General features: G+C 37.6%; 1 protein-coding gene across 9 annotated transcripts in view; it reads left to right on the top strand.

Annotated features, from left to right (window-relative positions):
* The first annotated feature begins 245 nt into the window (after positions 1-245).
* The window catches only part of NCBP1 (nuclear cap binding protein subunit 1), a 47751-nt gene continuing 30881 nt past the window's right edge, over positions 246-17115 (top strand). For 4 of the 9 annotated variants that reach the window (XM_064379727.1, XM_064379711.1, XM_064379722.1 and 1 more), the window contains exons 1-9: positions 246-332; positions 6437-6525; positions 7268-7368; positions 9239-9395; positions 11140-11247; positions 11628-11749; positions 13794-13863; positions 14317-14532; positions 16782-16879. In XM_064379727.1, coding sequence (XP_064235797.1) covers positions 299-332; positions 6437-6525; positions 7268-7368; positions 9239-9395; positions 11140-11247; positions 11628-11749; positions 13794-13863; positions 14317-14532; positions 16782-16879 — 995 coding nt within the window. In that variant the 5' untranslated portion in view covers positions 246-298. Of the gene's footprint in view, positions 333-6436; positions 6526-7267; positions 7398-9238; positions 9396-11139; positions 11248-11627; positions 11750-13793; positions 13864-14316; positions 14533-16781; positions 16880-17115 lie in introns of those variants that run through there. The other 5 variants (XM_064379732.1, XM_064379741.1, XM_021665501.2 and 2 more) reach the window with 5 other exon arrangements.

Below are 17115 nucleotides of genomic sequence, written 5' to 3'. Positions count from 1 at the left end.
GAAGGACATAGAGCGGAAGGCGGGAGAAAGAAGCAGTCGGCAGGCGGACGCAGCCCGAAGGGGGCGGTTGCGTGCGGGCCTGACGCCCGTAGCCCACTGAGCTGCTTCACGCCTGCTCTCGCGGCTCTGAGCTCACTCGTAGGCCTCTTCTGCGCTTCCGGGAGCCGTGGCGAGGACTGCGCTTGCGTGCCGGCGCATCCGCCCGCTTCGTAGTTGCCGTCGCGCCCGCCAGCGGCCGGACAGTTCCTGCAGCGCTTACCGCCTGGCCTCTCGTCTCCGCAGCGCACCGTAGGGCGGCATGTCGCGGCGGCGGCACAGCGACGAGAACGACGGTGAGTGCCCGCGGCCCCGCCGCGGAGGCCGCTCCCGGTTGGGAGCCGAGGTTCGGGGTCTTTGGGTGTCCAGGGAAGAGAAAGGAAGCTCTTTTTCCCGGGAGCGTGCGGGGAGCCGCGGAGGGAAAGAGTGGAATACAGTACCGGTGTGGCCGGAGGGCTTCTGGAAAGCGACTTCTTCTCCCCCGCCCCTGTTCATTGAGTCTTGGGCCGATCCTGGGAAAGGAGGCCTGGTGAACCCCACGGGTAGACCGTTGGTCTCTACGGACGCTTCAGAACTTGGTCCTTAGCACCACGGAGCAGGGAAGCACACCTGTGTCTGTACTGGTGCCTCTTAGGGACCCACTGACCCCGGTGTCTCGTTTTAACCTTCAAAGCTGCACCTGAAAAGGGCTCGAAAGAATTCACTGAAAGAAAGGACTGAGAGATCTCATGAATTGCAGTCTGAACTGTGTTCCGGTAGTGGTCATCCGTTGATTTCCCTTCTTTCAAGCTGCGAAGAAAGAATGTTGTCTTACCACGCCCAAGAGGTCCCTAATAGACACAGGTTACGGCAGATTTTGAACTGGCCGCACGCACATTTCCCTCGTGTGAGAAAGTGTGCTAGAAAACTAACTCAGGCCTCTGAGAGAGTTAGGGATTTCTGTCTCCATTTAGATGATTGTGCTTGTGGAGATCTTGGTGTTGCCTTCATAAAAACGGACTAATTCTAGTTTAAACAAAAAAAAGATGCTTACATTACACATAAGCCTTACAATCGGTCAAAAATACAAATCCAAACACACAGAAAGTGAAACTTAGAGTAATTATGTTATTAACATTTTAGTGTATTAATCTTTGAAGAGAGTGTATAGTAGCGTTTAGGAGGTGAGACTTTGGAACCAGAGGGTTTAGGTTCAAAGCCAGACCTTACCATTTACTTTGTGATCTTGTCCAGGTTATGTAATCTTCTTAAACTTCAGTCTATAATATAGAAGCAATGATACTTACATTTTCGGGGTTTTGTGAAGGTTAAATGAGATAATACATGTCAGCAGTGTCCCACGATGATGTTTTATCATTTGCCAGTGCTTAAGAGGTGGTAAACGTTAGCAGATGCTGTCAATGTAGGGGAAAAAACCGTAACAGACATTTTAAATTAAGTTTTCTCCACTCTCTGCTTGAGTGTTGTGGCAGTTAAGGTGGAAGCAGAATCTCATGCATTTAGTTTTAATAGGGAAACTCCAGATTTCTACAAAGGCTTGGCTTGAAGGGATATTCTAGTCCAGCCTTCTCATCTGACACCTAAGGGTATAGAGACTGAGTATAACTAACACGGAGAGACAGCTGTCAGTTCCAAGACACCATGAAGAGCAAGTCCATTCCAGGGCTCTCTTCACTACACAGGTGTAAATTATGCTGCGTGCTTTGATTTCTACCACAAGAGGCTTCTTGTGTAATCTCTGTACAAGGCACAGAAAATACATTTCCCCTTTATTTGTGTGTGTGAGACGGAGTGTCACTGTCAGGCTGGATTGCAGTAGCTCAATCTCGGCTCACTGTGACCTCTGCCTCAGGCTCAAGTATCCTCCCACCTCAGCCTCCTGAGTAGCTGGGACCACAGGTGCAGGCCATCATGCCCGACCGGTTTTTTTTTTTTTTTTTTTTTTTTTTTAAACTTCTGTATTTTTTTGTAGAGATGGGGTGTTGCCACGTTGCCCAAGCTGGTCTTCAACTCCTGAGCTCAGGGCGATCCACCCGCCTTGGCTTCCCAAAGCGCTGGGATTACAGATGTGAGCTACTGCACCCGCCGAAAATACAATTTTCATATGCTTTGTTATTGATTAATCAAAAGCGAATATGTTTCCCAAGTCATTACTTGGGGGTTGGATAACTTGAATCTTTTGTCCTTTCCATTTTCTTTGTTGTTCTTATGCTTTTTCTCCCTTATCGGGAATCCCTAAGGAGAGAGGAAATGTCACTTTTGGGCATCCTAGAGAATTGGAATGCAAATATGTAGGAAAATAACTTTTGCTTTGGTTATCGGGAGACTTACATAACTTTCTTGGAGTTGGCTTCTTTTTAACATCAGCTGACAGCCATATCACTGTCCATTTGTGTCTTGCCACACAACCTCAGAGTAAGACAAAGAAGCAAAACAAGGCATTCATTAAGCAAAGGTTAATATGGTGGGTATTTTAGTATGGGAGAGGCAGATACAGTTCATATTTGATAATACGGCAAATCTGAAATTTTTGTAAATTGCCACAATTTGGGTAACAGTCAGCTGGAGTTTACCCTGCACAGTGATCTGAATCAGATAATTTGGATGCTTTCCTTTTAGTTAAACATCTGTTTTTTAAAAAATAAATCTTAGAAGCTTAAGTATTATAGAAGGCTATTTTATAATAGGCTAGGAATTATAGTCAGAATTAAATAGATGCATCTAAGCATTTCTGGATAATTGTCAGCTCCTGTCTATCACTGCCCTGACTTTCCGTATGCTTGACTCTATATATAGAGAGAGTATATATGTAATATATTAGAATATGTAATATATCTATGTATTACATATAAATTTATATACAATATATACTTTATATTTTACATATAATATATATCATTGCATATAACATACATACTTTATAGAGTCAAGCATACAGAAAGTTGTGTATATATATATAATATATATATATGTATAAAATCATTTATTCAACAAATGCTTAACTGCCAAGCCCTGTCCTAATTACTTGCAATACAGCAATGGACAATATAAAGATAGAGCCTCCCCTCTAGAGTAGAGAGAAGACAGTCAAGTATAGTGTATAGTGACATGCTATGGAGAAAAGTAGTATCAGGTAAAGGGGGTAGAGATTTCTGTGAGGGAGAAGTTACCATTTTATGTAGGTTGGGTAGAGAAGGCCTCAGTGTGAATGGCATTTGATCAAAGACTTGCAGGAGGTAAGGTAGCAGCCATATAGCTGTATGGGGAAGAGCAGTGATCCAAACAAAGGGAACCATTGGTGCAAAAGTCTTAACGCTATAGCTTTCCTGTCATGTTCACAGAACAGCAAGCAGGCCAGTAATGCTGGAGCATAGCGAATGAGGGGTAAGTTGTAGGAGATAAGGTTAGAGAGGTAGCAGAGGGTCACATCTTATAGAGATATTATAAAAAAGTCTCAACATCTACAGTGTACCCTTATAAAATTAGGATTGCCTTATATAGGGGAAATTTATTTGGTTTATTAAGATCCTTTCAGATGGATTTTTTATGTGCTTCTCTATACTGGCCAAATCTTCCAGAGTGAAATGGTAATGTATATCTTTAATTTACATTTTAAAACTTTTGCATAGTTAAATTTTAATAAAAAGTCTGTTCTTGCTTTGGGAACTACCATAGATACGTTTTCTTCAGGGTACATGAAAACATTGAGCTAATTCCCAAAATTGTATTCATACTGTTTTATTTCATTTCCTTGTTCCCTTACCCAGGTTCTCTTCTGAGTTCAATATCATGTTTCTATTCTTAAGTTCAGATTGTGTCTGCAGTTTTCCCCCCTTTATATTCTCTCAACTATCAGATGAGAGTGGAATATGTCTTACCTCTTAATTCTTTCTGCCCCCTTCCGTTCTCCAGACAAATCTTGTCCTTTAATATAGCCAAAATGAAGAGAGGTTTGCAGTTTAGAGAGGTGACTTTGTACATGTATTTTCTAGTTTTTTTCTCAGAAATCATACCTTCTCTTCCCGCAGCATTATTTTCCCCTTTTCAAGCTTTTAAGAGGGCCTAGGAGGGTTGCTTTAAAGGCTGTGGTATGATTCTAAACTAGAACAAGCCAGCTGGAAAGTTAAGTTAGGAGGACTGTAAAGGTGAATAAAAGGTTGGCAAAATAGATGAGCTGGAAAGAAGGGAAGAGTGTGTTTAAGGTTGAAAAAACAACAAAAAAAGTAACTTCTCATTCAGCTAGTTTTTCAGCATCTGCATTCTCCCAACCTCACTGAAATTTGGTTCTGAAGAACTCTGCTTTCTAGAATATGGTTTCTCAACAGTGGCGCCTTATTGACATTCTTGGCTAGATTATTTGTTTTGGGAGATGCCCTATGCAACATGGGATATTTAGCAGCATCCCTGGCCCCTACCCACTAGATGCCAGCTGCTTCCCCTAGTTATGACTACCAAAAATGTCTCCAAGGATTGCCAGATGACCACTAAGGGCAAAATCTACACCCTGTTGAGAGCTACTGCTCTAGAAGAAGGCTATTTTAATGTCCTTGCTGGCAGCTTGTATAAATATTATGTCAATTATGCATTGTGTTTTCAATAGATGAATCCTGGAAATAAAAGACCTTTTTGTGAAAGTTGGCACTTTGGGTGATGAAACATCAATGGGTCCTATGACTTAGATTTAATGTATACTTAAGAATCAAGGTCCCTGAACCTCTGAGCCATACATGTCTACAACTTTACACAGGCAGATATCTCCAGAAATAAATACATCTCGGCTCTCACACTGCATGCATATCATACTTTTTGTGGCATTATTCCTTCAAAATTATAGTCAGTGGTCAGTCAGGTTATAATGGTAATTAATGGGTTGGGAAGTTGAAGCACAGAGTGCCTTACCCTGTAACCTTTATAACAACCCCCTCAGACCCTATGTGGATAGTAATAGATTTCTTTTATTCAGCTTCAGTTCATGTGGTATCTGAAGATCATTTCAGTCATTGGATAGATTAACATTCCAAGCTTAGAATAGCCAGGTGCTGTGTTTTATGAGAAGCACCATACATTTCAAGCCAAGTGTTCCAGAGGCAAGTAAGTGATTATGAACTTTGTAAAAATAATTTAATTCCTTTGGCTGTTCAGGTCTGAAAAAGATTGAAGTTACATAACTTGCTACTGTGTAACCCTATATCCAACTGCAGATTTTCATTATTGATACAAATTCCCAGCACAGTTACAGACTCTGGCTTTTTTGCCCATATGCCGACCAAATAACTGAATCAATGGAAGTTCAAAGTTGAATTAGACTACTCAGAATTGTTTAGCAGCAGCATCAGGTTCCATCATTTAAATTTTTTAAGCCTTACGTTATTCCACAAAAGGACTTAGGTGAGCGTGTTAAGAATTTAAACTAAATGATGAGATAGAGCAAGAGTCTTAATAGACAGGTGTTTGAGGTTAATTTTTAGCACAGCTTCATTCAACTTGAATTGTTTAGCAATCAAAAGGACAGATGCTTGGTAATTTTAGAATGGTAGATTTTAAAAAATGTGTATTAATATTATTCGGATGATATGGTTTTTAAACAAATCAGTATCAGTAATTCAGTTAATAAAAGCTAGTTAAACCAGGAATTGTCAAACATGTACTTTTTTCCACCAATTATTTGATAAAGCGCTCAGTTTCTTTGAATTTATGTATACTGTCATTCCCATTATTTAAGATAAACTATACCCTCATGCTGCATAGTATGTAAAACTGAAATTGTTAATTGAAGACTTGAGATAAGAGCTTAGAAACATGTGAAGCAAGTGAGAAATCCTAATATTTTATGCTCCTTTTTCCCATTTTTTGAAGCTTTCTTTATAGCTGTTATAACAGCTTTTTTTTTCCTGATCAAGTCTTTCCAAAGCATTCAACTTGGTTTTGCACCCTTATTTTGTCATTTACATAGTAATTACATTATTAGATTAATGAATAGTACTGGTACTAGCAGGTTCTGGAACAAGCAACTGAGGATCAGTAAACAGCTCAAGTTAGAATGGGAGTAGCAGTACATGAGTATTGTACTAACTCCTAGTGTTTAACATGTTGGGAGCTTCCCAGCCTGTCCACAGAAATGCACAGGGCTGCTGACTGCATAGCTCCATGGGCATCATTCACACAAAATTTAACATAAATAATGCCTCCTGGAGTTATTGTATGTAGTGGCTCTGGGAATGGAGGCTGTTGGTTAATCTAGTTTAGTCTGAGAAATGGAGGGTCTGTAAAGAGCTTCTACTCTGTAAAAAAAAAAAAAAGTAAGTCCTGGTAGAAAAAAGATTAGAACCTTAAAAGGTTAAATAAAATTTGTGATAGCAGATTTATCATGTAATGTTAATTTTTTATGTTGCTGAAATAGGTGGGCAGCCTCACAAAAGGAGAAAGACCTCTGATGCAAATGAAACTGAAGATCATTTGGAATCCTTAATATGTAAAGTAGGAGAAAAGGTACGTCACACGATAGATATAGGCTGTGATGGAGTTAAGAATGTGGTTGACAAAAAAAAAATCAGATGAGTAAGTAGAAGACAAAAAAAAAAAAACAAATAAAAAATGTGGTTGATTTTTGATGCTGAAAACTTGAAGTACGTTTTGGCAAAGCTGTTATTAACATGCATCTATAGCTCAAATTGAATGAATGTTGAAGCCCCTGGGATGCAGATAATTGATCATTTTTAGTAATTTATTAATTAATAATTTTCATAGAAGATGAGCGATAGAAGGGACCTAGGATATAGACTGCTTAATTTATACATGAACTAAATGAGCCCTGAATACTTGAGGTAATTTGCCCAGAGTAAGAGAGTAAATTAGTAAAAGAGGTAAAATGGAGCCCATAGTGTCCTCCCATTTCTAATACTTATTCTGTCATAGACTGCTTTATTTTTAAATTTCACTAATCGACTTTTCATGGATTTCTAAAGAGCATAAGTATCTGAATTGATTTGTACTAAACCCATTATAGCTCTGTATGCATGTAAGACTTTAACTTTTTTAATGATCATATAGAAAATTTAATTTTAGTTCACTAAAATAGCAATTAAAAGGACAGCTTGGTAATTATTTTACAATGATAGATTTAAAAAATATATATATATATATATATATATATTTGCATTTAAATAGAGTTTCAAAAATAAATGTATATTGCCGAGTACTTGACAGATATTTAATGTGATGTCCTCTACAGAGTGCCTGCTCTTTGGAGAGCAACCTAGAAGGCTTGGCTGGGGTTTTGGAAGCTGATCTTCCTAACTACAAGAGCAAGATCTTAAGGCTTCTTTGTACAGTGTATGTATGCAAAAGATTTATGAATCCAGGTGATAATGTATTATCTACTCTTAAATGCTTTGGGAAATGTTCAAAATATATGTTTATGTTCTGTATGTCCTTGGCTTTCCTTCTGTGGGGAAATTTGTACAAACGAGCCCACCTTTGACCCTATAGTGAACTCTTTTTCTTAGGGATAAAACTAAAATTGAGTATTTTCCTTATGTGTTGTTTCTTACAACCTTAGAATCGCTTTAGTTGACTCTTTTTGTTTTTTTTTTGTGGAGGCAGAGCATCTGTCACCAGGCTGGAGTGCAGTGGTGCAGTCTCAGCTCACTGCAACCTCCACCTCCTGGATTCAGCGATTCTCCTGCCTCAGCCTCCTGAGTAGCTGGGATTACAGGCATGTGCCACCACGCCTGGCTAATTTTTGTATTTTTAGTATATACGGGGTTTCACCATATTGGCCAAGCTGGTCTTAAACTCCTGACCTCGTGATCCACCTGCCTCAGCCCCCAAGAGTGCTGGGATTACAGGCGTGAGCCACCGCAACAGCCTTAGTTGACTTTATAGAGAGAATAGATACTCTCTCATTCAGATACATATATTTTTAAAGCATGTACATTTAAATGTATAAAATAGAGTTTTACTTAGGTTTTAAAATTCGTAGTACCAAATTTGGGAACTGGTAACTCAAGTAATAGCCCTTCTTGGAAAACTGAAGGTGCTTTTGAAGCCACTGTTAATAGGCATACCCTCTGGATAAATGGGAGTCTTTGTAGTTTCATGAAATTGTATGAGGTGTTTTTAAATGACAAAAGTGATGTTTATCACTTCTTAGTCTTTTAGCTTAGATCAAGTGAAGGTAACTTTAAGAAACTACTAAGGAAATCTTCTGAAATCCTTTTTTAAAATGAAGTTGTATTTATGCTTGAACTCTGTTGGAAGCCTTGTTTAGGCTGAACTTGTATTGCTTCATAGTGTTCAATGTTTGGTTTTGAGAGGGTTTCAGGAAGCACAGTTACCATCATCACAGGTATTGTTTTGAAGACCTAAATTGTCCCTCATGTTCTGCTAGGTACTTGAGGAAAACAAAAAGTCAGAGAATCTCTTCCCCACTGAATAATCATGATTTCTTACTTGCTTCTTTTTTTTTTAGAGCTAATTCTAAAGCCTGCCTAAAATAGGAAAAACTGCTTTTTCTAAAGGGTTATTATTGTAATCCTGTCCCATACTTTTTAAATAACTTTAATGAAATCAGCACACTTGGAGTAAGCAACTGAGATGTAGACAAATCTTAGCTATATCAGAGTACGTTTTTAAAAATTCAGTAATTAAACTGGTAGGAACTTAGATGAAACTCGTTTTAATTGTGCATCTTTTCTAAGCAACTAGAATAGTGTTTCTCAAAGTAGAATTCTAGTTCCGTGACATTTGGTTAGCTAAGTTTAGAAACTGAATGCTGTACCTCCCCGCCCCCGACACCCCCGTTAATGATTCTGCATTAAAGAGGCTTGTTTCACCCAGGATTTCTGAGATATTTTACCATGGAAACCATGTTCTGTGGAAATCCTATTCAGTTCCACTAAACACACTTGAAGAAAAACTGGTGTAGCATTAGTTTTATTTATTTCAGTTTGATAACTTCACAATTAAACCGTTTACTTTCTTAACTCTTTAGATTAACTAATGAATTAAAATGAAAAATTACAGAGCTACATCTGTAACATTTCTCAATGACATGATTTTTCTGAAGTAGTTTTAAAGACAGAGATAAAAGTAATCCTGTTCCAAGTTAGTGGAATAATAAAAAGATTCACATAAAATTCAGCAACTTAACATAACGCCCTTGTTTGGGGTTTTTTTTTGTTATACTGGGTTCTCAAATCAGTGCACGTCTGTTACCTGAGAAGTTGACAATTTATACAACATTAGTTGGACTACTGAATGCCAGGAATTACAACTTTGGTGGAGAATTTGTAGAAGCCATGATTCGTCAACTTAAAGAATCATTGAAAGCAAACAATTATAATGAAGCCGTATATTTGGTAAGTTAGTTTGTTGGTATGTTATGACTTACTGTTGGGATGGAGGGAAAAGGTGAGCAACAACCAAGTAATTTAAAATGCTCTCTTGAAGCATTCTCATTCACTTTCATAGCTTCATAAACCACTTTTATTTTGATGATACCCCCAAATCTATAACAGTACCTCCAACTTCAGCTTTTCTCCTGAGCTCCAGTCCAGTATTCCAGATGCTAACTACATAGCCTTCAGATACCTTACCAGGAAGTGCCTAAATTAATACATCATTCATACTTCCTTTTTTCTATCCTCTCCCCAGCTCATACAGTGGCCACTGCATACTGAATAACCCATCTAGAAAGCTGAGCATTAATATTTGTCTTCACTTTGCCCTCTTGTACCATAGGTTTTCCCAGTCCCCATCAATTGTGTCTCCCAGATTTCTCTCGAGTCTGTCCTTCCTTGGTCTCCAGAGCCTCTAGCTTAGTTTGTGCCTTCCTCCGTATGTTCTTAATAGCCTCTTAACTGATCTTTTTGGATCTAGATTCTCTGCTTTTCACTTTGTGTTCTACAGTGGCACCAGACTGGTCTTTCTATAACTAGGCTCTGCACCTGTTGGTTACTGGTTAAAAAACCTTAGTTCCTTCTCATTGTCTACAGTGAGTGGTCTTAAAAGCCTGGTGCACAAGATGATTCCTTGGGTTGCAGGAAGTAAATGCTAAGAACTCTTATTTATCTTAAGTGGAAATGAAATTAAGCCTTACTAATACTTAAGACATAGATTAATGGTGATCCAGTGTATATCATAAATAAATATATATGTGTTGAATATAAGTGATCGCATTCCTTTTTAGTGACAAAAAAGTTTGGACACCCATCAAGCTGTAGGATTAAAGTCCATACTCTTTAGCCTGATCGTTTAGGGTTTCCCCAGTCTGTTTCTCTATTCTTGTCTCCCATACACTCCAGCAATATAAAAGTAACTTGCATACACATTGCCATGTGTATGCACCTTGTTTTTGAACCTCCATGCCTATACTGCCCTCCTTGCTCACTACTTGAGACCGTTGGTGGTCCTGTATGACCTAGCCTCATTGTTACCTCCTTTATGATGCTTTCCCCAACTCCCTTTGTCTTTGTTCCTAGAAAAGTTTTAATTTGCCTTTTAGTGCAGGAGTCATCCCTTCGTATTGAGATTTTGCTTATTCTACTAGAATGGGTCCCCTGACAATGACTTTTAGTTGTGTTTAACAGTAGCACACTAAGCATACCCAATATATCTCTCTTCTGTAATTTCCACGTCTGTAATTCAGTGAAAATTATTCACAGCCAAACAGAAAAGGAGATTATAGGTTGAAGTTGCTAGAATATTTTACAGTCTAGATTCTTAATAGCATAGAAACCTATGAACTCACAGATTGCTGTCCTTTAATACAGTCTTTGTTACAACCTCTAAATTCTGCCATTGTAGCACAAAAGCAACCATAGACAATATGTAAGTGAATGAGCATGGCTGTTCCAATAAAAGTTTACTTCTGGACACTTGAATTTCATGTAATTTGTATGTGTTGTATTCTTGATTTTCAAGCATTTAAGAATGCAGAAACCATTCTTTGTTCCCACGTATGCAAAAAACAGATAGTAGGCTAGATCCAACCCTTGGGCTATAGTTTTTCAGAGCAATAGTTCAGGCTGTACAAGATGGCTTATTTTGTAATTATTACAAAGAACATTTAGATTTAATAGCAGAAATTGTTTGCCCCAACAGGTTCGTTTTTTATCTGATCTTGTGAATTGTCACGTGATTGCTGCCCCATCAATGGTTGCTATGTTTGAAAATTTTGTAAGCGTAACTCAGGAAGAAGATGTGCCTCAGGTAAGAGAACCCCTCATGCTGAATCTTGAGGGGTTCTTCAGGGGTTGCTGAATCCTGGTACTTCATACAGTACCAGGAATTTTTCGCCAATAACCCATTAGCAATAAAGAAAAGATAACAGCAGACTATCACATTATAAGTTCTTAATATCTAAAAATTAAGTTGGCTGGCACACTGGTTGGTTCTCATGATTTCTGTATGTTAATTTAAATGTTGCTATCTAGTAAGATTAGAACTAATATATCTAGAAATGCTCTGTATAAACCAGATGTCTTACTTAAGTCCTATTAGTTTCCATAGGATTTCATTCAAGAATAAATAAAATATGAATGAATATAATTAAAGCATATTTTAAACTTAACTTTTTAAAAATCCTTTAGGTGCGGCGAGATTGGTATGTGTATGCATTTCTGTCATCTTTGCCCTGGGTTGGAAAGGAGTTGTACGAAAAGAAAGATGCAGAGATGGACCGCATCTTTGCCAACACTGAAAGCTATCTTAAGTAAGGGCACAGCTCATAGTACTCTTTGTTGCTTAGGTAAAGGATATCTAATTAAGTTTTATATTTTATCTATCAGTGATGTCATTTGAGTTTCTCAAAAATAAGCTGTAGAGTTCCTGAAGGTATTTTCAAGGCAATCCTATTGTCCTACTGTTGTAGCTCACTGAGACCTCAAAGTAGTCAAATATATTTGCTTACTTTTGCCGGTGCAAAGAACAATTGGTAATGTAGCTTCTTTTAAGCTGCTTTATGTTTACAAAAAAGGACCCTAGTACAATAGTTCCTCAGATATTAGTGTGGATAAGAACTACCTGTGGTACTTAAAGTACTCAGACTCCAACCCCCAGACCTAATAAATTACACAGTTTGAGGGAGAGGTTTGGACATCTGTATTATTAATACATTTCACAAGTAGAGAACCACTGTCCTAGCACATACAATATATTTCATGTAAACTAATCATAAACCAAACTCTTGAAACAGTGGTCCTTAATCCAGGCAGTACTTCTTAAGTAATATGGCACATTTCAACTAAAATAGTCACTTGTCTTCTCATTACCCATCTCTCCCAAGCCAATGTAAAAGCTTAGTTTATATTGTTAGGTACAGTAATAATAATAGGCCTTTTTAGTAAATTTATGCTTAATTATCCAGCAACATGGTAATGGTCATGTGGCACTGAAGTTTTTACAGATGGATTTTGTTAAGTTTCATTTTCTCTTTTTTTTTTTCTTGAAATGGAGTCTTGCTCTGTCACCAGGCTGGAATGCAGTGGCATGATCTTGGCTCACTGCAACCTCCACCTCTCGGGTTCAAGCGATTCTCCTGTCTCAGCCTCCAGAGTAGCTGGGACTACAGGCACGTGTCACCATGCCCAGCTTATTTTTGTATATTTAGTAGAAACGGGGTTTCACCATGTCGGCCAGGATGGTCTCGATCTTTTGACTTCGTGATCTGCCCACCTTGGTCTCCTAAAGTGCTGGGATTACAGGCGTGAGCCACCATGCCTGGCCTTCATTTTCTCTTTTTTGAGTACCTTTTTGGATAACTGTTAATAGCTACTTAGTTGGTTATAAGTAAAGTTAAAAGAAGTTTAAAAATTAGAATCTTTTGTGTGTGTATACATATCCTTCCTTCTTTTATACAATGGGTAGTCCAGTATATACACTGTTCTTCACTTGCTTTTACTTTCTTACTGTAACTTGGATTTGTTGCATAAAAATACACAGCTCTACTTCATTCTTTTTTAGCGTTGTAGGGTATTTCACTTTTTAATGTACCATCATTATTATTATTATTTTTGAGACGGAGTTTCACTCTTGTTGCCCAGGCTGGAGTGCAATGGTGTGATCCTGACTTACTGCAATCTCCACCTCCCAGGTTCAAGAGATTCTCCTGCCTCAGCCTCCCAGGTAGCTGGGATTACAGGCATGCATCACCACGCCCAGCTAATTTTTTTGTATTTTTAGTAGAGACAGGATTTCTCCATGTTGGTCACACTGGTCTGGAACTCCCGACCTCAGGTGATCCTCCCGCCTCCACCTCCCAAAGTGCTGGGATTACAGACATGAGCCAGCACACTTGGCTAATGTACCATGATTTCTTTACTCTCCTGTTGGTGGACATTTAGGTTATTTTCAATCTTTTGCTATTATAAACAATGTTTCAGTGAATATCTTTGTGTATATGTCTTTGTGTACATGTGCAAATACATTTATAGGGGATGTAAATTTTTAGAAATGGCAATGCCGGGTTGAAGGTTCTAAACAATTTTAATTTTGATAGATTTAGTCAAATTACCTTCCAAAGAGATTGTACTCTCTCAAAGAGATTATACCAATTAACTTCTTTGTCAACAATGTTTGAGACAATCTTTACCTGCGGCTTGATGACACACAGTACATTATCAAAACGGTTGACATCTGCCACTACAGTAGGCAAAATGTTATTTTATTGCTTTAATTTGCATTTTAATAACTTTGAAGGTGACTGAGCATCTCATATTTTAAAAAGTCTAAATGTAGATTTTCACTTTTATCTTTAGAAGACGCCAAAAGACTCATGTACCCATGTTACAGGTATGGACTGCTGATAAACCACATCCACAAGAAGAGGTAAATTGATTTCAGTCTCTTGTGATACAAACACAGCTCTTGAATAGAGTCCACCTCTCTAAGATACTCAGACCATTCCATTTTACCCCTTGGCTATGTTCCCACATTTCATGTCAGCTCCTTCTTATAGCTCTAGGTATACAGTAGATTTTTTGTAAACGATTGAATGTAATTGAAATATTCCCTTGTTCTGTGGGATTCCAGCTACTACAGAGTTGACATATATTTATTTAAATGCTCAATTTGAAAAATGTGAAAACAGACAATTCTAAACAGACTTTATAAAATAAGTAATTAAAATAAAAACAAAAACTTAGCACCTTTTTTGGTACCATTTTACATTACAAGTTAGCTTACTTTTGTAGCCTGTATTTTAAAGGGTAGTGATTTTTTTTTATTTTGTCTAGTCAAAATGTTAATTATATTAATGATTAAAAATTAATCTGTCTTTAGTATTTAGATTGCCTGTGGGCCCAGATTCAGAAATTGAAAAAGGATCGCTGGCAGGAACGGCACATCCTAAGACCTTATCTTGCCTTTGACAGCATCCTGTGTGAAGCACTGCAGCATAATCTGCCTCCTTTTACACCACCTCCTCACACTGAAGATTCAGTGTACCCAATGCCAAGGGTCATCTTCAGAATGTTTGATTACACAGATGATCCTGAGGTAGGTGACCAACTAAAAGTCCTAGATACGAGCTGTGTTGCATTGTGCTTGTGGTTTAATCCTGCTCAAATTATGCCTGTGGTATGTTTTAATTTTGAGTTGTTTTTTATCTAAGAAAGTCAATAGCAATGAAGTTAACTTTTTAATTCAGTGAATGATATCACCTCATTATGCAAGAAATCGTATTTGGCATGTATAAATAGATTAGAGAGACAAGCACGGTTTGCAGGCTAAGAATGTAGGTTTTGAGAGCTACATTGTTTGTGTTTTAAATTTGGTTTAGCCAAATACTAGCTGTGTGAATTTGGTAATTGTTTGCCTCTCTGTGCTTTTGTTTCCTGAAGGTAATAATAGTAGTATATATCTCATGTTATGAGGATTAAATTATTAACATATGTAAAACGCATAGAACAAAAACAGTGTCTGACACATGATGAATGCTCAGTCATTCTAGCAATTTTTCTTTCTTTTTTTTTGAAATGGAGTCTCATTCTGTCACCCAGGCTGAAAGGCAGAAGTGAGATCTAAGCTCACTGCAACCTCCGCCTTCTGTGCTCAAGTGATCCTCACACTTCAGCCTCCTAAGTAGCTGGGACCACAGGCATGCATCACCTCGCCTGGCTAATTTTTTGTAGAGTTGGAGTTTTGCCATGTTGCCCTGGCTGGTCTCGAACTCCTGGGCTCAAGCAATCTGCCCGCCAAGTTTTCCCAAAGTGCTGGGATTACAGGCATGAGCCACTGCACCTGGCCATAATTATACTTAATAAGGTTATTTCTCAAGAAAAGTACCTAGTTTTAGATATTCTCCATCTCTCTCTAGGCAATACAGCTTGTCTTGTGATTATTCATATTGTATGGTTATTTACAAACAAATGTTAAAAGTGTTTTTAACTAAACAATTCCAAAGATTAGTGTAAGCTGACTTTATCATTTTTAATATGCATATTATTTCAAAGTCAAGTTGCTGGCAGCCATTGTACTGTTACAAATGTATATTATACAATAAAGAAAATTTATAATTTTAATTTTGGGTACTATTTTGTGTATGGTAAGATGCTCAGCAGTATACCTGACCTCTACCCTCTAGGGGCCAGTAGCACTCTCCCTGCCTCAGATGTGACAACCAAAAATATCTCCAGAGAGTGTAAAATGTCCCTATGGGTCAAAATTGCCCCCAGTTGAAAACTATTGCCATAAAAATGAATATAACCACCTAAAGTCAAATTAGAGTTTCTCCTATCTTCTCTTTTCTGTCCTGTGGTAAAGTGCATATGACCAGTAGGAATTTAGTATATATGTAATCTATTTCAGAATAAAAATTTGTCAGATAATCAGTTACATATACAAAATTAGCAGCTTGCTGGCCCTCTTTGCTATGTTCCATATGTAACCAAATACTTAAGTCAAAATTATGTAATGATCTAGTTAGGTATATCTAACTGAAAATCTGGTTTACATTTATGACTGCTAATGTTTGTGATTATTTTTTTCATGCAAGGGAAACTAGAATGGGACCTCAAAATTTGTTTCTCCTGTATTTATATTTAATTGGTATCACCTCTATAAGGTGCATATCCATCCCTTGCTGGAAGAGTATAAATATATGAAATACTTATTACTCTTAAAACGAAGAGGATTTTGGTGGTTCTGGCCTTTTAAAAGTTGTTTATTAAAAAAAAATAGAAATTGTAAAGAAGATTAAAATCATCTGAAAGTCACCATTAAAGGTCTGTTTTTTGTTCTTTGAACCTGTTTGCTATGAATATACTTAAAAACAAAATAATGCCACAACTTAAGAATAAAATAAACAATGCCATGTAGGTAATATGTTTTAAGCTTAGACAGTATATTATGGGCATCTTTCCATTCATGCATGACGTTTTAATGGCTATATGGTGTTCATATCGGATTTTCTCTCTCTCCATATTAATGGAAATAATCTACTCGGTTTAAAAAATAAACTGTAAGGCTTGTAATACCCAAAATTATTTAGTTTGTTTCATATAAGAATTGGTGTGTAAAGTGGGCAATGGTTGTATGGTAGGTATCAGATGTAGTAGAAGAAACACTACAGCTGATACTCTGGGGTATAAGTGAACATGACCATGGAATTTACTGAAATAATAGAGTTTTAATCCTCACCACCCAGTATAGTGCCTGGAAAATAATAGTCTCTCAAATATTTGTTGAATAAATGAAAGAAATCTGTTTCCTAGCCCTGTATGTGTACATATTTGGTTATTTTCCAGGGTCCTGTTATGCCAGGGAGTCATTCAGTGGAAAGATTTGTAATAGAGGAGAATCTTCACTGCATCATTAAGTCCCACTGGAAGGAAAGGAAGACTTGGTAAGATTCTTTTCATGGTACTTTTAGAAGGGAGAAAAAGCAGCAATTTTGGTAATTCAGTAAGAGCAAAGTGTATGTTGAGAGTGTTAGAAAATCTTACTCTCCTAACTCCCTGTCTTGCTAAGACCAATTTCTAAAAACACTCGATTTACTTTCTTGAGGCTCTTCACCCTCATGTAGTACTTTTCAAGGTGCTTTATAGTAATAAGCATATAATGCCAGTTTTTTGGTGTGGA

The sequence above is a fragment of the Aotus nancymaae genome, unplaced genomic scaffold (assembly GCF_030222135.1).
Source record: "Aotus nancymaae isolate 86718 unplaced genomic scaffold, 86718_ANA_hifiasm-v0.15.2.pri h1tg000003l, whole genome shotgun sequence".
In the NCBI taxonomy this organism is placed as follows: Eukaryota; Metazoa; Chordata; class Mammalia; order Primates; family Aotidae; genus Aotus; species Aotus nancymaae.
The sequence above is the reverse complement of the archived record's forward strand: the minus strand, read 5'-3'. Positions and strand labels throughout refer to the sequence as shown.